The sequence below is a fragment of the Anguilla anguilla genome, chromosome 14, assembly GCF_013347855.1.
Source record: "Anguilla anguilla isolate fAngAng1 chromosome 14, fAngAng1.pri, whole genome shotgun sequence".
Lineage (NCBI taxonomy): Eukaryota > Metazoa > Chordata > Actinopteri > Anguilliformes > Anguillidae > Anguilla > Anguilla anguilla.
In genome coordinates this window covers 33953274-33980694 of record NC_049214.1, presented here as the reverse complement: position 1 = coordinate 33980694, position 27421 = coordinate 33953274, and the positions used below count along the sequence as shown (strand labels likewise).

General features: G+C 50.4%; 1 protein-coding gene across 2 annotated transcripts in view; it reads left to right on the top strand.

Moving 5' to 3' along the window:
• The window catches only part of ttc28 (tetratricopeptide repeat domain 28), a 290826-nt gene that overhangs the window by 101546 nt on the left and 161859 nt on the right, over nt 1–27421 (top strand). The window contains exon 1 of one of the 2 annotated variants that reach the window (XM_035391602.1): nt 207–1325. The exons of the other annotated variant lie outside the window; for it this stretch is intronic. Within the exon in view, the coding sequence (XP_035247493.1) occupies nt 1299–1325 (27 nt within the window). The 5' untranslated portion in view covers nt 207–1298. Of the gene's footprint in view, nt 1–206; nt 1326–27421 lie in introns of those variants that run through there. 2 annotated transcript variants of the gene reach the window in all.

Sequence of the window (27421 nt, the reverse complement as noted above, 5' to 3'; positions counted from 1 at the left end):
TACGCACATAATTTATATTCTGATATTTTATGGCTAGTGTGACAACCTACTGCTACAAAAAAATCTTTCTATTATCAACATTATTCTCGCAATCTGAGTTGTGCAGCTTCAGTTTATTATCGAATAAACAAACTAATGTATCAAAGAATTTTGATTACCTGTCTCCAGTGCATTTGGACAGAAACCCCGTCACGCGCAGCGGGTAATGTTGAATGCAGTTCCACTTTTGACCTTTCGAGAGACCGGCATCCTTTTGATATATGCCGGTATTAGGAATTGTGCACAGTGGATTACCATTGCCTTCCTGAACGGAGGCACCGTAGCGCGCGCGTGAGCCGACGGCTCTATGACCCGGTAGGCAGGTCCTTTCGCTGTCTTTTTCTCTGTATCAGCGAAGCCGAGGGAAGACGGAGCAGGGAAGGAAGTCATTAGTGTACTGAAGTCCAGTTTGTTGCAGTTGCAGGATATCCTTCCAGCTCTTCGCTCAGAAATTCTTGGGATTTTTTCTGTTCTTTTTTTCCGTGACTGCTTCTCTGTCGCGCTCCGCTTATTCTGAGCAAGTAGCGCTTTCTTCTTGGAGTTCTCTCGTGGAATGACGGTTTGTTCTTGGAATTAAAAAAAAAACAAAACTGCAAGCCTGCGAAGGAAGAGGAAACGTTATCCCTTTGGTTCGAACGGGTATTTGGAATACGAATTGATAATATGCTTATGTGGTTCCAGGGGAGAGGAAAATAAGGAAAACAACTGTCTTGATCTTGTACGCAGTAATTTTCCGTTCAGTTTTTCGGATACACTCGACTTTCAACATGTTAAAAGGGACCTAGATGACACTACACAGTTTTACAAATTCTGCGGCTTTTTAAAGCCTCGAAGCCTGAAAAGAATAAAGTTTATGAATAAACGATTCCGCAATCCTACTGTTACAGTAAAGGGATTGTCCACTTTCAATGAGGAACCCCGCTTTGCAACCCTCTTCCTACGGACACATTGCGGAGCTGATCGCCTATCCGCACGCTTGCAGTTTTTCTTATGGACTGTGCGGTAATTAATTTCACCTGGTAAAGTTCCAGATAACGTACAGTGTATATTGGATTTAAACGGAGACTGTCAGAAACGTTCCCAGTTTACAGCCTGTCGTTTGCGTCATTTTCATCGTGAGATTTTTTTCTCTCTCGAAGGGAATATGCTGCAAAATTGAAGGAAGTCGCGAGGCAGTATGACTTGGTCCTGCAACTCCCTTAAATCTAATTTCTCAGCGTGTATAATATCTTGATGCTGTACATTTTTGGTTTACAAATATGATGAAATGGCAGCCCCGGAAGAAGGTAAGCGCAATTGATATCCCACTTTTAAACCGCAATTTATTTTTATTCTGTAATTTTAATTGATTTTATTTTTATTTGTTTATTTAATTTGTTTCATAATTATTTTTATGTCTGCGGCAGATACTTTACAAGACAACGGGGACTAGTTTAGAATGGCATAGGATTGGCTTTATCTTTCACGAATTTGTATTCAAATTAAGTAAAACCCGTGCGATTATGGTATTTTCCCGATATTGCACATTGGAATGATAACGTGATACGTTCCACTGTATATTTCCTGGTGTAGCTTAGGTTTCGTACCACTATAGACTGCACTGCCTGTTCGCGTATTTTATTATGTAGCCTACGGTGTAGGAGCCGGTATCTCGTAATTTTTCCCAGGCGAAGTTGCAGTGCAGTTTTTTTCCTTCTGTGAGCTGGGTGTAACGGAATGTCATGCATTTAACGTCGGAGATACAAAAACGCATTTTCATCTTCAACGTGTAAAAGTGTAAAAGATCTGTGTTCTGGGAATACCTTGATAACTTGTGTGATGCAAAGATGCTGGACAGCAGTTAGCCTCCGGGACAACCGGTGCGCTGGGAGAGCTGTATCACTGTGTCGCCCGAGGCTATTCGCCTGTCCTGTTTGCCATATCACAGACCGTGCGTTCAAAGAGGCAAGCGCGAGAGTGCTGCCCTAGGCATAACCAACCACGCTGTCCTTGCGTAATTTCTTTGAACTGTGAGGGAGCGCGTTCAAGAGCATCCGCGCGTGTGATGACAGAACAGTTGTTCCGTCGAGGCTACGTTCTCTTTTTTGAAGAGCAGACTGGAATGGATCACTGTTTGATCACATGATCATTTAGCACCTCTTTATCAGGGATCTGAGCTGATCAAAAACGCGCCTACTCCCTCTGATGGAAGCTGCGGATATGGGTGTACAGTAGCTATCACCGGGCCTTGGGCGCCCCGTGTTGCACAGTTCAATAGCCCGTCAACATAATGTTAATAATCTGCCCACTTATTTATCATATGACATGCTGTGACATTATATAATATCATGTTGATAATGGCCTCCCCTATGGCAGCCGTTACCACGAGGATGTCACGAGGATGTCTTGCCAGATTTCAAAGTAACGTCAGAAAGTAACTTACAGTCATGTGAACTCATATGTCCCACATTATAAAAAGGCAAATCTACACAATGTGTAGTGTCGAAATTGAAGCATGCATTCTATGGGTGTAGTCTATACGCTGTCGGGGTTGCTTTTTTACCTGGAATAATAGGCGGAAAGAAATAATGGATGGTTCTTATACTTAAGGCTACCAACACCTATGCACAGCGAAGTGTTTTGAGTCATGGATTTGGCGCAGCGCACAGACGCTGGCATATAATTTACTGATACTTCGTATGATGTATACTTATTTTAAGTAGTGTCTGTAGGCTGCGGCCTTCCAGAAGCAGCCACGCAACTGGAACCATTTGTGAAATCGCATGCTCAATGGCTGGGGTCCAGTTTTCCCTCTGTTTGTGAAATGTTGTCCTTGGTATAAATATAGGTTTTTTTTACGATAAAGAATGCTCGCAGTCAGGAGTCTGGAAGGGAAAGCTGCTTGTAATTTCCTTTCATTCCACAGGGGGGCGAGCATCGGCAGATCAAAGGAACGTGTCGGTTTCCTCATACTTGGAGACTCGAATGAGGAGTTTGGCTGCATGTCAGACGGCTCGCTCTCCCCCTCTCTCTGTCTCTCACACAGTCGTTCTCTGGATGCATGCACACGTTCTGCAGAGCAGTTGTTTGTAATTTGAATAGTTATTAATGAGGATAATTTTAGCGGATGCAATTTACCATGGATAGAAAGGAACTGGGGAAAAGAGTTCTTATTATAACATTATCACAGTAAATAAAAAATCGGTCGATGTGGTGATTCATGCTCGCAGCTGCGGATAGACCTCCTTGGAGGATTAAAAACCCTTACTCACTCCAGGAGTCCGAATACAATCACAAAGTCAAACCGCAGATATCACGGGAGACGTGATTACTATTCATTGTTATTCAAGGAGGCAACTTATTTAAAAAATAAAAATAAAAAAACGGAATAAACCGTAATCAAGAATGACTGTTCTTCAGTCTCTCTCTGCGGGAGCTGATCTTTAGTTTCTCGCGACGCATCCTTCATTAATTTTGAAGGCTTGCGTAACACGCTCGTGTTCCTTACCAGGAAATTTTGAGACGCCCGTTGATGTGATAAAAGTGCGACTCCCTTGAACCACGGCCCCAAAACGTATCACATTTTCAGGCTGCGGCGAGTCGCCAAACGCGTGCAGCCCATCGAAAGTTCTGTTCTGTAATGTTGGTTTTTGTGACTATCCAATTTGATTCACTCGAAAATTCATAAAGTGATGTGGCCGAGTACAACGCTGTGTCTGAGTTGCACTGTACTGTAGCAGCACTGGAAACTCCTGTTACCAACGTCTTCCGGTTACGTAACAGAGGAAGAAAGGATTTCAAGAGCATAGTATGCTATCTGGCGAATCCATAAAGTCCGTAACCCCTATGTATATAGTCCTTTCTTCTGGATGGAGAGACATCACTCTCACCACCGGCTTTGCCTGTTTCCTCAATGGTTTAGCATTTCGTTGATCTTTCCCTCATAATATTTTCATTTAAGGCCCGCTCTGCCATGGAAACACTGTGCCCTGTCCCGAAAGCCTGAGAAGATAATAACGTCTGCCTCCTTTTCAGACTTTTCTTTCTGTTTTAAATGGCGTGCGGACAAAATCATTTCCACTTGCTGAGCTCCAGTATGAAGCCTGAAGTCCTGCGCATTCTGTTATGTGCACCTTGTTTGGCCTTTGACTGGTCTACATCAAGTCCACGTACACAGTGAAATATTCAGCGTTGAATCAACTCTTACAGAGTACACATGGTTCCTATTGGACTCGTGTACTCTGTTAGAGTTGAATTAACACTAGACATTGTGTGTACATACTGTCTTTTTTAGGAATCATTTAAACGGACAGTGGAGGACCCCCGGAGGGGTGCGTTCTGAAGCACGCTGTCTTTAGCCTCTTTTCCACTGCAGGGCCGAACGGTTCTGAGCACGGACAGGAACGGTTCCAATGGTGTTTCCTCCTGGAAACGGTTTGGCGCGGAACGCTTACAAACCTGTGCCCAGCACGATTTTCTCGGCACGGTTAGACAACCGTGCTCAGTGCAGCAGAACCGTTCGGGTGGGCGGGCTTAATGACGTAGGTATTCACTGATTGGTTTCACATTTACGGTCGCTGATCCGCTGCGTCACTTGCTGTCGTCACTAGTGTTTCTCAGATGCTTCCTGGTCCTGGTTTTAGCAGCCCGACCGATGGAATCAGAAACGGTAACCGTTCCCACGAGTCCTGAGCAGCGCGGAACGGCGCGGAGCGCCCCTGGTAACCGTTCGGCCCTACGGTGGAAAAGAGGCTTTTGGTTACCAGGCAATGTCAAGTTGTAGTCATGGAGAATATGATGCACTGTGAATTGATTTTCTTTTAAAACAATGTAAAAAAAAAAAATTAGATTTAATTTTTTTTTTTTGCGCAATGTTTCCCTGGCGCTGTTATGTTTTCTATTAACTGCAGGCATTGGGTCACGGTGGGCAAAGTGGAGCGGAGCGTGCCGCCTTCTAGGCTTGAGAAAACAAAAACCGTCGGCATGGTTACTTCACACATGCCAGCTCGGTTTCCCACAATCCCTCAGCGAAGAAAGGGCAAAAAACAAAACTAGCGAGAGATCAACAAAGGAATAAAACCTCGACTTATCATTGACTGTCTGATCTGATTTCAGTCTAACAGTCTTATTCCTGACTGTCTGTTCTCCTAAATCTTACAGTATTAGGCTTGGCTCTGTTCTGGTCTCAGTCTTACAGTAATAGGCTTGGCTCTGTTCTGGTCTCAGTCTTACAGTACTAGCCTTGGCTCTGTTCTGGTCTCAGTCTTACAGTACTAGCCTTGGCTCTGTTCTGGTCTCAGTCTTACAGTATTAGGCTTGGCTCTGTTCTGGTCTCAGTCTTACAGTACTAGCCTTGGCCCTGTTCTGGTCTCAGTCTTACAGTACTAGCCTTGGCTCTGTTCTGGTCTCAGTCTTACAGTATTAGGCTTGGCTCTGTTCTGGTCTCAGTCTTACAGTACTAGCCTTGGCTCTGTTCTGGTCTCAGTCTTACAGTAATAGGCTTGGCTCTGTTCTGGTCTCAGTCTTACAGTACTAGCCTTGGCTCTGTTCTGGTCTCAGTCTTACAGTAATAGGCTTGGCTCTGTTCTGGTCTCAGTCTTACAGTACTAGCCTTGGCTCTGTTCTGGTCTCAGTCTTACAGTACTAGCCTTGGCTCTGTTCTGGTCTCAGTCTTACAGTATTAGGCTTGGCTCTGTTCTGGTCTCAGTCTTACAGTACTAGCCTTGGCCCTGTTCTGGTCTCAGTCTTACAGTACTAGCCTTGGCTCTGTTCTGGTCTCAGTCTTACAGTATTAGGCTTGGCTCTGTTCTGGTCTCAGTCTTACAGTACTAGCCTTGGCTCTGTTCTGGTCTCAGTCTTACAGTAATAGGCTTGGCTCTGTTCTGGTCTCAGTCTTACAGTACTAGCCTTGGCTCTGTTCTGGTCTCAGTCTTACAGTAATAGGCTTGGCTCTGTTCTGTTCTCAGTCTTACAGTATTAGGCTTGGCTCTGTTCTGTTCTCAGTCTTACAGTAATAGGCTTGGCTCTGTTCTGTTCTCAGTCTTACAGTAATAGGCTTGGCTCTGTTCTGGTCTCAGTCTTACAGTAATAGGCTTGGCTCTGTTCTGGTCTCAGTCTTACAGTAATAGGCTTGGCTCTGTTCTGGTCTCAGTCTTACAGTAATAGGCTTGGCTCTGTTCTGTTCTCAGTCTTACAGTATTAGGCTTGGCTCTGTTCTGTTCTCAGTCTTACAGTATTAGGCTTGGCAGGCAAAGATCATGTCGGAATGCAGAACAGAAGGGGAGAAAGATCCATATGTCTTAATCCCCCTGCTACCCCCCCCCCCCCACCCTCTCCCCTACTTCATAAAAAAGCACGCTTGATCATTGATGCTGTCATCTCATCTTTTATATTTTTTTCATTTTCCTTTCACCGATATCTTCTCCGTTATCACCCTCTCTTTTCACCTTCTCTCTCTCTTCCTCTTTCACACCCTGTCTCTCTCCCTCTCTCACCCTCTCTCTCTCTTCCTCTTTCACACCCTGTCTCTCTCCCTCTCTCTCTCTTCCTCTTTCACACCCTGTCTCTCTCCCTCTCTCTCTTCCTCTTTCACACCCTGTCTCTCTCCCTCTCTCTCTCTTCCTCTTTCACACCCTGTCTCTCTCCCTCTCTCTCTCTTCCTCTTTCACACCCTGTCTCTCTCTCTCTCTCTCTCTCCCTCTCTCTCCCTCTCTCACCCTCTCTCTCTCACCCTCTCTCTGTCTCCCTCTCTCTCTCTCTCTCAGTTTCAATTTCAGTGTGCTTTATTGGCGTGAAATACATATAGTACACATTGCCAAAGGAAACGTACAAAAACATGTTGTATAACAGAAGTAAAACATGAACAATTGTTAATACTTCTAAAATTATAATTGGAGTTCAAACATAATGAAATGAAATAGTAATCTCTCTTTCTCTCTGTCTCTCTCTCTCTCTGTCTCTCTCTCTCTCTCTCTCTCTCTCTCTCACTCACTCACTCAGGGAAATCGATCCAGGAGCTCTGGTGAACATGTATTGACTTCACTCGAACGTTGCCTTTGTCGCCCGATAATGGATTACACTAATAAGTTTGATACTCTGTGTTTGCCGTGTCATTCTGATGGGGGGGGGGGGGGGGGGCGATGTCTGTCCAAAGCGGAGAGGCGCGTGGGAAGAATCCTTTGTTTACGGCGCATTAGCGGGATTACAGCGCTCCTTCCCGGCATTAACTCCTCGGCAGATTACCGGCGTTCTCCGTTACGAGCTCGCGGTGCCCGAGGGGGAATCTCGCCTCTCCAACCGCTGCAGAGATGGTATGAGAGTCGCCCGTCCCCGTTGGCTGGCGTTGGCCTGCGAAGGCGTCAGATACGCGCAGAGCGTTTGCCCGTGGGTGTGTTTGTGCAGGTCCCGCGCGGCCGACGTTGTGCTCGCCCGTCCAGTGTACGCACAGAAGAAGCGCGCGGTGTCTTGGGCGAAGGACGTCCTCGAACACGCTTCAGACGGTCCTACGTGGCTCTCGTTTCAAGCTGCTGCCCAACAGCGTGCGCTCGGACACTTTTTCTGTTGCAGATTGCGGGTTGAGTCATCGGAACTGACCGCGAACGCGGGTGCTGGGCCGTTAAGGAAATCTGCTGATTGGACGGGTTGTCTGGCAGCGGAGGTCACGGAATGCCCTGGCTGTGTGTGAGCAGGCCAGCGCGCGCTGCAGACTGCGCCAACACTCAGAGAGCAGAGGAATGTGGACCCCACTGGCAAAGAGGAAATGGCTATGATGCACACACGCATGCACGCACACACACACACATACACGCACGCACGCATGCATGCACGCACACACACACATGCAAACACACTCGCTCAAATGCAAGCACACACACACTCAAACACTCCCACACACACACACGCACACGCACAGGCATGCACAGGCATAAACACACTCTCACAACTCTCACAAATACAATCACAAGCACACACACACTCACAAACACTCCCACACATCCCCCTGCCCCCCCCCCCAAACACACACACACAGGCTTACATACATACACACATGCACACACATTCACACAATAATACATGCATAAACACATAGAAGACATACATTCACACTCATACACATATACATGCACACACAAACACATACACACATGTACATATGCACTCTTTGACACATACACAAGCATACACAAATACACAACATGTATTCCAATGGCAAATTTGTTTAACAGTAATTCATGAAAACGACCATCCACAGTTCAAATTCTTTGTTAGCTAGCATAACAAAACTGAATGACTTTCCTGTGGCCTTTTTCTGCGGCGTTTCTTGGGACGTCCAGAGAATCGGACAGGTTTGCATGCTGGGAACGTTTACCCTGACTTTGCTAACGTGCCTGGAATGTTCTGGAAAACAAAGCTGTTAGCGGTGTACGCGCCTGCAGTCGTGTTTTGCTGGGCTGGTTCTGGTCCAGAGCCCTCCGTGGGTCAGCGCATGCAGCCTGTTCTGGTTCTGAGCAGAGCTCGGTGTGTAATCCGCTAACCCTCCACGCTTATATTTAGATCTCTGTGCCCGTAAAAGCCTTGAGGGCGGTGGGCTGCCGCCCAGCTGCGTCTGAGGTACGGCAGGGCCGGGTTCCGGGTCCCTTCGCCGTCCAGAACGACTGTTTTTCGTTCAGTCACGTAGCGCCCCCCCCCCCCCCCCCCCCCCCCACTCTCACCATTATACGAACAGGAGCTGGACGTGTTTTTTCAGACGAAAATCCTGTGCCGAAATGGGTTTATTATTAGAAGAAAAAAAAAATTGTGGTTTGTCAGAGCTGAGATTCTGATTAAGGTAGAAAGGTGTGCTTGGAGGGCACTGCATGGTGGGATCGTGGTCACGGAGGTGCGTGGTTGACAATGCCGCAGGCCAAGAACCTTTTCACCTGGCAAAGCGAAGCGTATCGACCCCCCCCCCCCCCCCCCACGGTGGGAATGAGGTGCCGTGTGTCCGTGCGAGCGGGATCAGCTCGTGTCGCGGGCCATACACCCTCATCGCTGACCTCATTTGGTGCCTCTTAACCCCAGGGCTGTTTCTTATGTTCTCACGCTTTCTTTGGGGTTCTGTCTTATTTATGATAGCTCTGCGGGAAGGTCACCTCGCCCCGAAAGTATCGCATCAATCACCCCCCCCCCCCCCCCACACACACCCCCCACACCCCCACCCCCTCCAGCCCGTAGGCCTTCTCTTTGCCGGGAAGGGGGCTGAAATGAATTCTTGATGAGGGGAAATCCCTCATACTCTGGTGTGGCAACAGTGACAGGGCTCCAGGTCTAAGTGCGGTGGGTTGGAGAAGGTGGACGGGGGGGGGGGGGGGGTTGGAGGTAGGGCGGAGGTGTTTAGGGTTGGGGTTTGGGGGCGGGGGTGGGCTCGGGCTCATGCTAATGCTTTTTTGGGAAGAAGAGGACCCTCCCTGTAGCTGGTCTCCTCTCCTCTGTTCCTGAGTTTGATTACACTCTTACTTTGCCTCTCCTGGCTGCTTTGGTCTGAGCTGGTTTTGGAGGTGAGGGGAACTGCCAGCAGAACCTGTGGCTCTGTGGGACCAGGGCCACTGAACCATGCGAGTGGACCCAGCTCTGACCAGCGAATGGAGAACCCTCGCTGTACGGAACAGCCGGGGTTTCAGGAGGGAGGCGTGCGTTTGGGGCAGGTGGGGGTGCAGGGAGTGGACCAGGGGAAGGTGGAGGTGGAGGGCAGAGGATGGAGGGTGGGGAGGGGGGGGGGGGTGGCGAATCGAGAGTGCCCCCCCACCCCCTCCCCATGGGAGATGCGACAGGATAGTTGATGAGGGGCGGGACGGCACCTGCTGTTCTGACACCGCAGCATATTTACACCCCCGCTGCCCCGAGAGGAGATCAGCGGGAGAGAGAGCTCCGTGGCCGAGCCCCAAATCCCTGGACCCCGCGTCCCGCGTGGTGGGGCGGGGGGGCGGGGGGGGCAGTCAGCCGAAATTTACGAGCCGGCCCCGCTCAACCCCATGGGATCCTGTCAGCCAGATATATATATATAGACGCTGTTCCATTTTTTATTTTTATTAATTTATTTATTTTGCTTTGTTCGCGAAATCCCGTGACCTGTCATCACGCCCGGGCGCACACGGTTCCTCGCCCCGCCGCTCCCTCCCGGGGGGGCCGCGCACCCCTCCGCTTCCTTCTTCACAGCGCCGGAAAATTAAAAGTAACAGCGAGAACCGGGACGGCTCACGAATCGGGTTTGCCGCTAATCCCCGCGTCCGCGCCTCGTTGGCTCGGAGCCTGTTGTGCGGAGCGTGTGAGGGGGTGTTAGGTGCACTGTTGACCCCGCTGAGTGTCCTTTTGACCCCGGGGGGGGGGGCACGTTTGTGCCAGGAGCCTCACGGCGAGCCTGGCTAGCGCTGAAACGAGGTGCGGTGCGGTGCGGTGCGGTGCGGCAGGATGTCTGCGCGTTGGATCTGCCCACCAGACCACATGCGAGCGTGACACCCTGTGGGGGGGGGGGGGAGGGGCTTAGATCTCTTCCACATGTCCCCGCTGGCCGGTGTAATGTGCTCAGCAGATGCCTCTTTTCCAGGGCTGTGCTGCTCTATCGCTCAGATCTCTGAGAAAGAGATTGTGGCTGCACAGCTGCACAGTCACTGGAAACACACGCACTCGTGCCTCGCTTGAGCTTCGCCTGAGAGCTTCAGACCCGCACCCGAGCCCTGCGCCACACGTTGGGGAACTGCCCTACCATCGGCCCTTTGGGGCAGATTCACAGGGTCCAGGGCCGGTATCCCGGAGGACCGGTATCCCACAATGCACCAGAGTGCCACAATGCCACAGAGGGAATTTTAATTGTAGTGTTACCCGCGATGAGTCAGACGTTCGGCTTTCCCCCCCTTGCCAGAGCCTAGATAGCATGACTGACATATCTGCAGCCTCTAGTCTGTAGTCCCCCAGTTTTAACCAACAGGAGCCCACAGACACCTCTGCCCTGCACTGCACTGCCTTGACCCTCCTGTGAGCACCTGTGTGATGAAGCCTACTCCTCCCATGCCATTGCATGACATTACACTGCTTTACATTACATTTAATTGCATTACATCACTTTAAATTACATTCTTTTGGGGGGAAACTGTTACCCAGACGTATTTGCAGTGCCAGATAACATCAGTGCATCCGGCTGAGCTGTAGGACTGAGAGCGATGCAGACGTGACCAAAAAAAAAACACACCTGGACCAGAGAGGGCACACCTGCAACATCGCTAAAGGGCTTATGTAGGTAACCATGCCGACCGTGACTAAATTGTAAAAGCATACGCAGACATGAGAGACGCTACCGACGCGGTAACGGTAACCGTGTGAAGTAAAGGCAGTATAAAGTGTTTTACGGCCTGGCGCCCTGCCGACGCAGCACCGTGAAATCCGGCTGACGGCACCGTAGCTCTGCGGGCGACGGGATTGGTCGCTCTGAAGACCGCGGACGCGGCGCTTAGCCGGGCTCGGCCGGTATCTCTGCCGGACAGAGGCCCCTCTCCGGGGCGACCGGGCCGCGGCGGGAGACAGGGGCCACCGGCGTCCCTAATACCCTGAGCCTGGGGACTGGGCCGGGGGGGGGGGGGGGGGGAATGCTGCAATGTGGCAGCCCAGATAAAGGCAGACCGAGGCCCGGCGGCTGAGGGCTTTAGCGGGGTTCAGTCGGATTGGGCGGCTGGGATTTATCGGGGTGCGCGTGCAGCCTTCTCCTCATCGCTATGGGTGACATTCCTGGTGTTCCAGCCCTCTTCAGCAGTTTGCTGTTGCTTGGCCTGGTCCTGGGGGGGGGGGGGGGGGCTTGTGCTGGGGGGGGGTGTAGCGCATGTCCACGCAGGCGATGGTGGCAGCGACGAGCCGCAGGGGCTTGTGGGTGAACGCGCCGCAGAATTAGATTCTGAGGGAGACAGCAGAGCGCGGAGTTTCCTGCGCTGTGTCTGCAGAAATAGCCGGGCTCCGTGAGGATTTATCTGTGTCCTCCTGTGCACATGTAGCGCATGCATAATGAATGTGTGTGTGTGTGTGGAGGTAAATTATTCAGTGTGTGAGGTAATTGGTAGGTTACAGATACACATGTGCACCTGCATGCATACACACACACTCACGGAGACACGCACACGCATGGACAGCCAGAAACAGACACACACACACGTACACGTACACAAGCACATGCACACACACACACACACACACACACACAGCCCCACACACACACACTCTTACACTATACACACACACACCCCTCTGTGTAACGGTCTGCAGTCCTGCATGCGCTGCGTTAGCGCTGCGCTGGTCAGCCGCTGCTCTCCTCGCTGCTGCTGCTGCTCCACCCCATCGCTCCACCCCGCCGCTGCGGCACACAGATTTATCAACTGCCAGGAGCGAGCGGGGAGCGGAGGAGGAGGAGGGGGAGGGAGGGAGAGAGGGAGGAGAGGAGAGGACTGCTGAAGGACGGAGTAGAGCCCTGTTCCCCCCATTATGTTTTTTTTTTTTTTGAGAGTCACTTCCATGGCTCTCACATTGAACATGAAAAGGTCCAGTTTTAAAGTCCAGCCTGTTACTCTGCTAATGTGAAAAGACTAATGAGAAGGAGTAGCGAAAGGACCTGGTAACTCCCAGCACCCCCCCGTTCCCCCCTGTCCTCCCCGTCCCCGCCCCCCCCCGTCCCCAAAGCCCAGCGTGGCTCTGTGATGAATGAAGATTTTACGGCTAAGGGACGTTTGGATCCGCGAATGACCGTCCCAATTTGGGTCAGGGAGAACAATCGGAATGTGAAGATTCCGTTCCCTGTAATCTGAAGCAGCAGCGGCTCGGTGATGGATTGTAATACGCTCGCTTCTGATGGCCAAAACAATACTGCTGTAACTTACGGTTACGGTCATAATGAAAAATTAATAGGCTGTTACTTCCATTTAAGTGAGACATTTACTGTTGCTGCCAGAGGTTTTTAAAATTATTCTTTTTTTTACTTTTTTTTTTGCGCTACATCTAGGGTGTGTGAAAATGTAATCTGAATTTGCACACCTCCCAGATGAGGCTTGCTGCGCAGATTTCCATGGTAACGGTCGCAAGGTGAACACCCCCCCCCCCCCCCCCCTCCATAACTTCTGCACTTTCTGAAAGACGGACACTGGTGCTGGGAACAGGAAGAAGAAAAGGGGGGATGGGGGATCCGGAAGAGTGGCGGGCGGGACCCCTGATCGATGGCACATCTCTCCGGAGGAGCCCGGCTGGGTTTGTAACCAGATCTGGGTGTTGGCTCACGAGGTCGTGCGGGATCCTTGGCCTTTTGGTCCGCCGCTCCAGCCCTGCGTCTGGGAAAGGATTCTCAGATTGATGACCGCTGGGACTCTGGGCCACGGCTTAGAGGGCGAACGGATCACCTTGAAGGGGGAACACAGCTGACCCCTGCCCTGAGGGTGGAGCGCTGTCTTCGGTGGGGGGCGGGGGGGGGGGGGTTCTAAAGAATCGGGAATGATCTCAGCGTCTACAAACCTTCCGCTTTGAGGAATAAAACAGGCGTGCTACACAGTCACTGATCAAACACCGTTACGATCTTCCTGTGTTTAACGTTCCTTCGGTCGGCCGGGCGCGTGGTCGTTCGGGCCTTTACGGTTCTTCTGCGTCCCTCAGACCTCCATTTCCATTTGCGGATCTCGCCTGTGTGCGGTTAGGGAAAGGAGCGAGAGCAGCTGGGGAGACAGGCAATCTGAAAGGCACCCTCTCAGCTGCACTGCTCTCTCTCCCAACGCTGATGAAAACGGGAAGAAGACGTCAATCACGAACAATGCCGGAAGGGATGGCGCTCGTGTTTTGAGGGGGAACAAATTTGAATAGGAACTGGAACAGGGGACCCCCAAAAATAGCATGAGAAACGTAACTCTCCCAGCAGGGTGCAGGCAGGCAAACGTTCTCGCTGAGCAGTAGCTAGAGATAGACACAACTGTAAAATATTAATTGGGGGAAAATGACTAAGTACATTTGAATAGTACATTTGAATATATGTAAGCCTTCCAACTGTATTTTCAATATATGCTAATACACTATATGACCAAAAGTATCTGGACACCCCTTGGTCTGGGGCTGTTTTTTGTGGTTGGGGCTAGGCCCCTTAGTTCCAGTGAAGGCATATCTTAATGCTGCAGCATACAATCACATTCTAGATGATTATGTGCTTCCCCACCAGTTTTGGGTAGGCCCTGTTTCTTCATGACAATGCCCCCGGGCACACAGTGAGGTCCATATAGAAATGGTTTTGTTGAGAATGCCGTGGAAGAACTTGACTGGCCTGCACAGAGCCCTGACCTCAGCCCCATTCGAAAGCTTTGGGATCAGTTGTGAAGCCAACTGCAAGCCAGGCCTAAATGCCCAATCAGTGCCTGACCTCACAAATTCTCTTCTGACTGAATGGAAGCAAATCCCTGCAGCAATGCTCCAACATCTATTAAGATTTCCCAGAAGAGTGGAGGTTGTTGTAGCAGCAAAGGGTGGACCAGCTCCATATTAGTACCTATAATTTTGGATGAGATGTTGGATTTCAGGTGTCCACGTACTTTTTGCCATGGAGTGTACATTGCCATTTTTGCTTAGTACATTGTGCTGGTTATACTCAGAACAGCTGAAATGTATTTTTGTTGTGCACGGGCTGGGCCCCCGCTGGTTTCCATGGCGAAGCGCGAAGCCTGTGTGCTGTTAAATGGTGTGCTGCGTCCGAGCGGCGGAGTCAGACGGCGGCGGTGGATCTGCTGCCTGCGCGGACGCAATTACCCACGCTGCCGCGCTCTCCCCTCCTTTATTCGCAGTCACCGAGCCTCTCAGCCGTGACTGGCTCTCGTTTTTAAAGAACCCGGAGAGTCCGCTTTAAAAATCGATTTTCTCTGCCTTTCTATTTTAAGGTTTACTCTGTGTGTGTGTGTGTGTGTGTGTGTGTGTGAGAGAGAGAGGGAGAGAAGGAGGGAGAGAGTGAGTGAGTGTAAAAAGCGTTAAAGACATTTCAAAGACAGTCCAGGGTTTTCCTGAAGAGTTCTGTTTGATTTGTCTCGCCCCAATGACCCCCCATCCCCCCTCACCCATTAGTGATGAGTGGTATGGCAGGTTGTGGTGCGATCACACAAATGTGCGTGTGTGCATGTGTGTGTGTGTGTATATATGTGTGTGTGTGTGTTTGTGTGGGTGTGCGTGTGTGCATGCATGTGTGTACGTGTGTGTGTGTGTGTGTATATATGTGTTTGTGTGTGTGTGTGTGTGTGTGTGTGTATATATATGTGTGTGTGTGTGTGTGTGTGTGTGTATATATGTGTGTGTGTGTGTGTGTGTGTTTGTGTGGGTGTGCGTGTGTGCATGCATGTGTGTACGTGTGTGTGTGTATATGTGTGTGTGTGTGTGTGTGTGTGTGTATATGTGTGTGTGTGTGTGTGTGTATATGTGTGTACGTGTGTGTGTGTGTGTGTGTGTGTGTGTGTGTGTGTATATATATATGTGTGTGTGTGTGTGTGTGTTTGTGTGGGTGTGCGTGTGTGCATGCATGTGTGTATGTGTGTGTGTGTGTGTATATATGTGTGTGTGTGTGTTTGTGTGTGTGTGGGTGTGCGTGTGTGCATGCATGTGTGTACGTGTGTGTGTGTGTGTGTGTATATATGTGTGTGTGTGTGTGTGTGTGTGTGTATATATGTGTGTGTGTGTGTGTGTGTATATATGTGTGTGTGTGTGTGCACTACAGCCGACGTTCAGCTTCTTGGCCGCCATCACATACATCAACCTTGGCCGACATCATCCTCGCCCGCCCGCGAGGGGCCGCCCCTGACGTATGTGACAGCGTTGGCGCCTCCCCGCGCCCCCGCCCATCAAAACGTGACCCGCCCCCTCTCCCTCCCCCCGTCTGCTCCCTGCGCCCCCCGAACGAGGAGGAAGCACTTTACTGCGAGTCGTAAAAGCGGTGGCGGGGCGGGGTGGTGGGGGTGCGGGGGATTTATGGAGCCGTTTCGTTGGGAGACTGCCTCGTCATGGCCGACGGCGCTCGCGTTTGGTTTCTGTGTGAGGGCTTCACAGCGCGCCGCGCCGCCCGCTCTCCGCCACGTCTCCTCCTCTTCACGCGGGGCGGTTGTGTGTGTGGGTTTACCTTTGTGTGTTTGATCGGGTGTTTTCTCATCCGTTTCCCGTTGTAAATCCCTCCCGAGATTTCCCCAGGAGCGTGCGGATACGAGCTCGGAGCCAGACGGGCTGGAACGCTAGCTTGCTTGGATAGCCGCCCCCTTCCCCGTGTCCCTACTCCTCTTTCAAATACAGATTCGCCACACTCCATTGGCACGACTTCAACAGCACGTTTGCCAGAATGTTCTCCAATATTGGGCACTTTTTTTTTTTTTTACACTGGAAAGGTGTGCAGTCCGTCCCCCAATGAAATATTTTTTTTTAAGTTGTTTTTAAAATTTCCTTCCCCTGCATAAATAAGTCCCCCCCCCCCCCCCCCCCCCCCCCCAATCAAGTCGTGGAGTTTTATTTATTTTTTTTTAAGTAATTTTTTGTTTAAAAAGACACCCTTTCTCTTCTGTGTTTGGCACATTGAAGGGCTGGTTTTGAGAGCAGAAAATATACTTCCATCACGTAAACAATGCAGGCGCATTTGATTGCTCTACATCTTTTATATGTTCCTCTCCTGTGAAGAGGACCCCTTTTTTATCGTTCATCCTTCCCTAACCCGGTCGCAGATAAACCCGGTCTCAGATAAACCCGGTCACAGATAAACCCGGTCCCAGATAAACCCGGTCCCAGATAAACCCGGTCGCAGATAAACCCGGTCGCAGATAAACCCGGTCGCAGATAAACCCGGTCGCAGATAAACCCGGTCGCAGATAAACCCGGTCACAGATAAACCCGGTCGCAGATAAACCCGGTCGCAGATAAACCCGGTCGCAGATAAACCCGGTCACAGATAAACCCGGTCCCAGATAAACCCGGTCGCAGATAAACCCGGTCCCAGGAAAACCCGGTCACAGATAAACCCGGTCGCAGATAAACCCGGTCGCAGATAAACCCGGTCGCAGATAAACCCGGTCACAGATAAACCCGCGCCGTCGCCGCTCGTCTCCTCCCCTCTGACGGCCGTGTCGTTTGGCCGATGCGGGCGAGCCGCTCGTTACCGGCGGATTGTTTATTAATGTGGGTTTTATGAGGTCCCTCCCCGAGCGCGGGGGATTTACGAGGCGGCGCGGAGACGTCTTAGCAGCGCTCGGCGTCTCCGGCGCGGGTGAAGTTTAATTGGGCCGCTGCAGAGGTCAGAACCCGGAGAAATTAAACCTGCAGCCTGTCGGCGTTACACACACACACACACACTCACACACAGGAGAGTGCGTGCGCCACCTTAATTCTTCCCCCTTTCTCCGGGCGACGTTAATAGATTGCGCTGCCATCTTGTGTGGGAGCGGCCTGTGAAAAATGATGGGGTGGCAGAGTGAGAGAGAGGAGGAGAGAGAGAGAGAGAGAGAGAGGAGTAGCGAGGAGGAGGAGGAGGAGAAAGAAGGGGTTGTTAGGTGGGGGTCTCGTGTTGCAGTCCTTGTGCAGTGCGTACAGCAGCACGGTCAGCGCTGAAGAGAAGAGCAGCCTGGGGGTTTCTGCTTCTCCACAAACACCACGGACCACGCTGTGTGACTGCCGTACTGTTTTCTTGTTCTGGAAACACATTTAGCGGTGTTCATTAGTGTGGAGTAGAGCAGAGTAAATATCGGCAGACATGTTTATTATGTCACAAAGAATCTCGTTCTCAATTTACATTTAATAATGATAAAGATTGACAGAAATGGCTGGCAGATTCTGTTAAATTTACAGCAGTGTGTCTGTAATTCTCAGCCCTCTCTGGCATTGCACTTATAGTGGAACCTGATACTTGGGAAATGTTTAAAATTGATTCATTAGAACTACCAAGGTTATCCAAGACGGACACCACAAGCAAATAGAATTATTGATTTTTACGTTTAAAATGAAATTTTTGTCATATTGACATATTAGCTTCCGTGTCGTTCAGTTTGATGGTCATGGGTCAAACAGTTTGTCAGCCATATTTGTATTTACGTTCCCCCCCCCCCCCCCATTAACACCCCCGCACATTTAGTTTACTTATATTATTCTTGTATTTACAGCGAAGTAAATTGCAGATGGCATCTCAAACATGTTTGGGTAGGCACTGTAACCTTCAAACAAATGCATTGGCATGGCAAATAGACTAATTTCACGAGAACAAAATTATCTGATCTTCTGTATTACACTTTAATTATGAAGTGGTACAAACAGGAATGGATGACTGGAAAACAATTTGTTGAATTAAATTGCCTACATGGTTAACATTTTCAATTTAATCTGCTGTTCATTCAAGATTACTGAAGATGCAGACCTAATTAGGTTTTTTTTTATAGGCATGTGAATATTCTGCATTCTGAACATTTTATATTGTTCTATATACCATGTTATATTTTTTGTATTTAGCTCAGTTTTGCAGTAATAGGTGTGACATATGTTGCCTTTTTTAATTTATTTATTTATTTATTTTTTTTACATTTAATGCATATTCATAAGCCTCTCCTGACAAGTGGAAATGGAAAAAGGTTAACTCGCTCCCAGTGGCTGTTTCTCCTCTGATTGTCCCGGGGTTGAGCATTCGTTAATACTCAACACCAGATTCTCCTTTTCCAAAGGCCAGTTCATTCATCACGTTAAGCCAGGCGATGGTTTCCGCGCTCCTGTCGAGGGCCTGGCGGTTCTCATCGCTGCCTCTTGCTCGGATTTGAGCGTGGAGCCGCTGCGGCGACTCGCGCACGACACGCCTACGGAATAGGAATGAGTGCAGCAGCACCATCATCATCCTCAGCAGACAGACAGACAGACAGACAGCAGACCTTTCAGTGAAAGTGTTCGTTGTCTTTGTGCCTGGCAGGTTGCGGTTATGAACAGCGTACGCTGGGGATGAACAGTAGGTGGCTTTTTCAGGGGAAGGGGAAAAAGGTTGTGGGACGGGAGTCATTTTTATTACCTGTAGAAGAAGGAAGGACTACAAGAGCAAATGCTGATTTTCAAGGGAAGATGTCTGACGAGCTGATCTGCAGGGAAGATTTCTGACGAGCTGATCTGCAGGGAAGATTTCTGACTAACGCTGAATTAAGGGGAAGAATTTTGACAAGTGCCAATTTAAAGGGAAGATTTCTGACAAGTGCTGATGTACGGGACACGACTAATTTAAAGGGAAGCTTTCTGATAATTACACAGTTGAAGGAAAGGACTGATTTAAAGCTGCCTTCAGTACATTAAATAACTGAGGTGGCAGCATAAAATTTCAAAGGCTGGGCAAATTCATGTGTCAATTCATATTCTCAAAAGAAGTGGCGAGGGTTTGTGAAACGGCGAGTGTTGAATGGCAGGTGTGCGTCCATCCGTGACATCACTTCTGGACAGCGGCGCTAACGCCACGTATGTGCCTGCTGCGTCTGTGCCTGCTGCGTCTGTAGCTGCTGCGTCTGTGCCTGCTGCATCTGTAGCTGCTGCGTATGTAGCTGCTGCGTCTGTGCCTGCTGCGTCTGTAGCTGCTGCGTCTGTGCCTGCTGTGTCTGTAGCTGCTGTGTATGTAGCTGTTGCATCTGTGCCTGCTGCATATGTAGCTGCTGCGTCTGTGCCTGCTGTGTCTGTAGCTGCTGCGTATGTGGCTGCTGCGTCTGTGCCTGCTGTGTCTGTAGCTACTGCGTATGTAGCTGCTACGTATGTAGCTGCTGCGTCTGGCCGCTGCGTCTGTAGCTGCTGCGTATGTAGCTGCTGCGTCTGTGCCTGCTGCGTCTGTAGCTTCTGCGTCTGTAGCTGCTACGTATGTAGCTGCTGCGTCTGGCCGCTGCGTCTGTAGCTGCTGCGTCTGTGCCTGCTGCGTCTGTAGCTGCTGCGTCTGTGTCTGCTGCGTCTGTAGCTGCTGCGTCTGTAGCTGCTGCGTCTGGCCGCTGCGTCTGTGGCTGCCGCCATATTTGTTGAGGGACCGTGGGAAAGGAGGGGGTTTGTGCTGTGGAGGGCCGTGGGGGGCTACGCCGTGCCCTAGACACTGTGACACGTCTGAGTACACAGGCCGAGGGAGGCCGGGAAGAGTAGGTCTCCAACCTGCCTTCATTTTTTCAGTTTAGATGGACCCTGCCCCTGAGCCTTTCTTCACACTGTGATTAAGGGTTGGAGCACCCTCCCCTCCCAGCTCCCAGGCTCTGGCCGTGTGGGGAGTGCACATTTCTTTTCAGCACCTGTTTTTGTGTGTGCGTGCGTGTGTGTGTGTGTGTGTGTGCACATTGTGTGTGTGTGGGTGTGTGGGTGTGTGGGCGCTCGTTGATTGGTTTGACCTACAACTCCTTGATGACTCCCCACTGTCCTCAGTGACAGTAAATGGTTGAAATAGTGTAGGCTTTTTAAGACTGATGATCAGTGGGTTGACTGATCCAGGATCAGCTGGTGCATATACAGATTCCAGCATCTATAGTACATGACTTTACTGCCGTCCAGAAGATCCAGACCGTCTCAGAATGCAAACACAGTCCTCTCATCCTCCCTTCCCACCGCCTCATTGGCTGTTCTGCGTTAATTACACAACACCCAGCCGTCCTATTTGCACAGCGTATCTTGATTTGTACGGCCATTATGAATCAGTGAATAATTTCCGATACGGTTTCAAGTCTAGCGTATTAGGGAAATCGATAATTGCAGGCTGGTGATTCCTGATTGTGCCGCTGAGGCCGTATTGATTGTAATTATGTAATTCTGTCAGTTCATAATTTGTGCAGAGCGCACGGGGGGAAGGTGGTAATTAAATCCCCGTGCTTGGTGGCCCGCTGATATCGCACAAGCGAGGGAGAGGGAGAGGGAAGGATGAGCGTGCGTCTGCGGGCATCGTACCCCTCCAAACCCGCCAAACCCAGACTTATTAAGCCCGACGGCGCCGTCGGCACCCGCGCGGCTCGGCGGCGGCGCCGCCCTCCAGGTGTTGACAGGAGGATCGTTCGCCGTGGAGACGGTTCCGTAGCGAAAGCAGGAAGTGGCACACGCACACCCCCCCCCCCCCCCCCCGTTCCCCTCCACCCCCCCCAGCTGTCGCTCCGGGTCCCAGGTGGCGCGCTCGCACGCGGTTGTCACGGCAGCTGCCGGATCTCCTGTCAGGAAGCGGAGCGCCGCGCCGGAGCTGGTCTGTTTTCCCGGTTCGAGAGCCTCTCGCCGTAATTATCCCCCTTTTAGGGGATTGTAGCCGGTGTCTCGCCCGCTCCAGAGCGACGTGGAGAGCACCCTGAATGGGCAGCTCAGCTGGGCTTTTTAAAAAGAGTTTGGAAGGGAAGGAAGGTTTTTGGCTTCAGGGGTATTTTCCGGGTTACTGTACTGGTTACCAGTGGAAACTAGAAAAAATTCTAATTACAAAAAAAAAAGTAAAATTTAGATTTTCCTTGGTATACTCGATTTATGTGTGCACACACACACGCAGGAACACGCTCACGCACACACGAGCATACACCTGTGCATAGCACACACACACACACACACACACACACTTGAATCAGAGGGACCGTCTGCCTCTCCGGTGCTTTAATAAAATGTCTGGCCCACAGCAGAAAGCACGCGCAATTGTGCGTACTCCAGGAGCAGGTGTTCAAAATGAAGCCAATTCTCGGTGTGCCAGGGCTGACTCGAGGTCCCCGCGATGTCCAATTTGGCCTCAGCCCCACGGACATGGCACTTCAGCTCCCTGGCTCATTTCGGGAGCGCCCCGGAACATTCCGCCACTGCGAAGCTCATCACACTCAGTCTGCTCTTTAGATCAGCTCAGCGGGCGGCCCGGCGGCCTGGCCCGGCCTCGCTGGGCTGGCGTGAGCCTAGCCAGCATCCACGCTAATAGAATTAGCGTCGCTTGTAGTCAAGTGGAAGATCGGCCTACTCAGAAAACTGGCACCTGGCAGCTGTTTCCTTGAGGCACCGCTGCTGTTCTGTGTGCGGCTGTTTGATGAGTCAAGGGGTGAACCCACAGCAAGTAGTGGCATCGTCGCTGAATGCCGCCATCTTGTGATTTGCCACCTTATCTCAAAGCAGCTATCCCAAAGATGGCGGAGGAAAGAACTGCACATATGGGATTATTTAAGTTGATTAGAGTGGTGTCCACAGGTGGTAGTGAGATTGCTCTGCTCTTTTGGGGAACTTACTCGACATGTACTCTGATCAAATAAGGTTTATATGTGAATATTTATGTGAATATTCAAGCAGCAAATGGTTTGGAGAAAAACAGTTGTCTTGAGACCTACTTTGAAAGCGAGAATTCTAGGTAGCCAGTCTGTTTGTTGGTCATATAAGAGAATGTGACAGCGCAAACAAATTCCCTCAATTGAATTTGGCAAGTTAACTTCACCATCAAATGTCAAGCCTACTTCATAAAGATGCATAAAGAAGCAATGTGTAGAGCAGGGGTAGTATCAAATAACAGGATAAAATTGTTCACAAAATGAAGTTGTCACATTTGCATTTTCATCATAATATTTTCTTGGCTGCCTCGGCATTACTGATCAATTATCAGTTATCATTATCAATTAAAGGAGTATGAATTGTCTTCTTTGGGTGATGAGGTCACAAAAAAGTCCCATTCACACTATAAAAGGTATTCATTTGCATAATTTTGCCATTCGCTCAACCCCTGCATTTCCTTGTGGATTCTTCCTCTGTTTGGGGGATAGTAGGGTGGTAGATGATGGGAGATGGAGTGCGAGTGGGTCACTGTGATTCAGATTCAGTAGCTGATGACTGGTACAGTGCTCGCCACTTGCGGAAAGTCTGCCTAAGGATGTTTCTAACGTTTTCCATGTCATTTGAGACTACATTACCCAAAATGCACTTGGAAAACAGTAAAAGTACAAAAGTGGAGGATTTTTCTTGTTCCCAGAGGGGTCAGGGCTTGGACAGAGATTTGCACTGCTCACAGTGGGAGGCCCCCCTACGTGAAGAAGTCTTCTACACCACTTAACTTCCAGTCCCCTGGCAGACACTGGTTACTATAGTTTTAAAGAAGTTTCATTTGTAGTTTATAAAAATATTATGATTTATACATTTTGCTTTTCCTTATAACAACATCTCCCCCCCCAGCTGGTGTTGCTTGTCCTCACATCCCTCTTACCCCCCCCCCCCCCCCCCCCCCCCGCCCCCCAGCGTCCCTCTGTGCCCCTAAGGCTCAGACTCCATCTTTTGGGATAATAGAGGGGACATCTGCCTGGAATGCCCCCAAGTAGCCAGGATGCGCTGGGGTATTAGAACGGAACAGCACTGGAGCAACAGCCATTGGGCATTATCAGAAGCCCCCCTGCCCGAGAGAGAGAGAGGGGGGGGGGCAGCTGTACAGACAGAGGGGCCGGCTGTGATTTCAGTTTTCACTTCCTTCCTGTGACAAAGGCCGATGCTTTTCTTGAATGCGGTGGCACTCAGAAAAAAAAAAATATATATATAAAATGAATGGAAATACTTTAGCGAAGCCCACATTTTAGATACAGAGCCCGGATTGTTTGCATATCCGGCGGATTGCATATTTAATGTTCCTCATTACTTATTGATATAGCCATTTATTTATTTATATCAATGTATATCTTAAGTGCTTTCCTGTTTGGCAAATTAGTGTCAAATTATCTCATTTGAGTGCTTGGCTTCGTTCATTTAAAGTGATGGTGGTGTCCCAGAGGGGGTTGTGGAGAACAGACAGATTGGTTTTTGGGAGTAACCTGATTAGAATATTGTTCGTTAATTAAGGATGAGGCTCTATCTCTCTGTCTCTCTCTCTCTTTCTCTCTTGCCCTCTGTCTCTCTCTCTCCATCTCTCACTCTCTCTCTCTCTCTCTTTAATCTAATTACAGCTTGTGATTTTCCAGTTCTGTCAAATGAAGATTTAACTCATCCCCTGGGGAGTAGACACATTTGTGGGGTGGAGCAGAGAGAACAGGCAGTCTCCCCTCCCCTGAGTAACGCTGGGATGTGAACACTCGGGGCTCACAAACAGCGTCCCAGAACGTGTTGTTTTTTACGAGCCTGCTGGATTACATTGACTCCGAATCACAGCGCCGCACGTCGTGGGCCCCTGAGGGAGGATGTGAAGATGGCCGCCGGTTTGAAACGCTGCCGCGCTGCGGGCGGAGGCAGGGCGCGCGGCCTGTGCTGCTCGGTTCCTTACGTTAGCAAGCGCCAGCGGGTAGGCCGTCTTTCGGCCGATCCCACCGTCTCTCACTGAGAGAGATGTAGGTGAAGGGTCCCGTTAAGCACAGTGGAACAGTGATGGCGCTCCTTCTGGGATTCGAACCGGGGGCGCCCCCGGCCCAGAATGGCACCCCCTCCCTCGCTTTCGCACCGGCAGCCTGTCGGCTGAGCTGCGCAGTCACTGCGTTGGAGGACAGCTTGGGCAGTCGACCAGCAGCTGCCAACCTCTAATCACAGCCATGGTCCCTATTAGCACTAGGGCTAGTGGGCTTACGTTAGCCCTTGCGGTAGAGGGATTACACTGCACAGCACGGTCCCTGTTGGCACTAGTACTAGTGGGCTTACATTAGCACTAATGCTAGAGTGCTTACGCTGCACAGACATGGTCTCTGTTAGCACTAGCGCTAGTGGGCTTACGCTGCACAGACATGGTCTCTGTTAGCACTAGCGCTAGTGGGCTTACATTAGCACTAGCTCTAGAGCGCCTACGCCGTGCAGCCATGGTCCAAGGTCAACACAGCTGCACAGGGGATTGGGGGAGCTTTGCTCCTCCTCAATGCATTTGCATTCTGAAGCTTTTTGACTGGAGACCCTAATAATTGCAAACAGATGGTGACTCTTTCTCTCTCTCTCTCTCTCTCTCTCTCTGTCAGTCTCTCTTTTTCTCTGTCCCTTGTACTCTCTTAGCTGCAGTGGAGTGGGGGAGGGCAGGGTTGGCTTGCGGCATACACATTGAGGAAGACAAGGCACTTCTGAGGCATTTCTTCTTCTCTCGTGCCTTCAAGGTGAAAGCCGAGGTCTAAAATTGCTTTCACAGTACGTCCCCCCCCCCCCCCTCCATAAATAACATAGGTTTGTCGACCCAAAATGCCACCAAGAGAAGACAAAAAAAAGAAGATTTTTTTGTGTGTTAGTCTGGGGGGGCCGCCGGTGCCGGGGGAACTCTGGGTAACTGGGTTTTTGTAAACGGCGTGAGGACACAGGAAGTCGATCTCGTTACCGAAGAAAGTGGCGGAGCAGAAGTGCAGCGGCAGCAGTCTGCGTGCCGTTACTGTCTTCACACCGCCGCCGGCTCGCGACGCGGCCCATCTCCCCGTCTTTCACCCAGCCGTCTGAAGATGATGTGGAAGCGGGGTTTTTTTTTTTGGGGGGGGGGGGATGGGAATGGAGGAGGGGGGGTGCTTTCCTGCGAAGTGTCTGCAAACCGAGCCGATCCGTGCCTTTTTTTCTTCTCTGTACATCAAGTGCAGCGCTTCGCTGTGAATTGGCTGCAAACAGCAGGAATCTGCCAGCCAAGCAGAGAGTACGGAATAGGGAACACATTCAAATATCTTTAGAATCGCATGCAGGAGCATTTGCCTTTTGGTGCGGGGAGAGTCTAAAGCATTCCCATATCAAAAAAAAAAAAAAAAATCTTATTCTGGGGAACGGAGGGTGAGGGGTGGGTAGGGGGTGGGGGGGGTTGGTAGAAATTGGGTGGGGGGGAAGAGGAGGAAGCCCTGGAAATGATGTCGGGGTCCCTTAGACACTGCCTGGCTTTCCCGGTGCTTACAGTTAGCGTAGCCGCGGGAGCTGTGTCTGAACCCACCAATTGCAGCCCTCGTCTCCGTCCGGCGAGGCGGGTCCTCTGGCAGGACCATGCAGCCCCCGCCAGCGACTTACGAACACGAAATAAAAGTGTGTGTGCTGCGCTTTCCTCTCTGCACACCTCACGTTTGCACGTGTGTGTTCTAGAGTGCGTGTTCTGTCAGGTTTGACTTCTGAAATCCATCCTCACTTTCTGCACCCCTGTTCCAAGGAACCTTTTTTTCGTCAAAACAACGTAATGGGCTAACGTAAGCTCGTCTTTCTTTAGATTGTCTTCATGAATTTTTCATTACTGCCTTCACCCCTTTGCTTTTTTGAGAGATTGGCCCTCATTCTTATCCCCTAGTTAACGGAAAAGCATTTCTGGGCTGGCTGTAGCCCAGTAACCGCTCTTTTTGGACAGTCCCCTGCTCCTGTTCCTTCCCACTGTAGTTTGTCACGATCAGAGGGGGGGGGGGGGGAATCGAGATAAAATATACAGACATTTCTCCCCTCTGTATTATCAAGTAACTTTCTACCGTGGTACTGTTCAATGCTTTAAACACACACAAAATGTGTCTCATTGAGAATGGTGCATCCAGGTCGGACTTGGGCGGGTTCAGGTTTCAGGGTTCAGATGGGAGAAGGCAGCCACTCAGTGGAATGGCTGGAAGTGTATTTGTATGGCAGAAGGAGAGCTTCGCTCGCTGCGGTCCCCTTTGGTTTGGTCGCGGGGGGGGGGGGGGGGGGGGGGGGAGACAGCCTCGGCAGGTGGCAAAATTGAAACGACAGCTCTGATACAGAAATCAGTTATGCTGGACTTATCCTAATGCTGGCTTCCTTCAAAAGCCACATCCCCTCTGACAGTGTTTAAGGAAGGGGGGGGGGGTGAAGCTAGCTGGCAGGGGGGACCTTCTTTTCAATTTGATACAGTTGAGATGCTGAATTGGGCGGGGGGAGGTCAGAGATGAACCGTCCGCCTCGCCTGTGGACTTGTACCTCTTATCAGCTGGCTAATTTTATGCAAGCCGCCTTCTTGTGGATTTCTGAAGGAGGAGATGCTATCTCTGGGACAGCTCTTAAGAGGAAATGGATCAGGAGGCACTTGTACTCTGTGGAGGGAACTGACTATCACAAAACCTTTTTCCACCCTTCACACCCGCCCCCTCCCCCCCCATGTAATCTCTTACCAAGATCATTTTATTCTTTCCATTTCTCCTATCTCTACCAGCTCATTTCTTTACCCCCCTTCCTTCTTTTTCCATCTCTGCCTCTCTCTCTCTCTCTCTCAGTGCCTCCATCTTCCGCGCTCTCTCTCTCTCTCTCTGTTCTTTCTCTCCCTCCCTCTCTCTCTTGCTCCTTGCTCTTTCTTTCTCAGTCGGTCTCTGTGCTCTGGGGAGAAAGGGGCTGGAATGAAAGTCTTTTTCATGTTAGCTGAGCTCAGATGTACAAATGGCAGGTGTAGCCTGCTGGGTAATGAGTAACCCAGGGTCTCAGCCAGCCGGCCCCTCCCTCCACCTCACCCCCCCCCCCCACTACCCACCCCCCTCCCCAGGGAGAATGAGGAGGCGGAGTCCCACCCACCCCCCCCAGG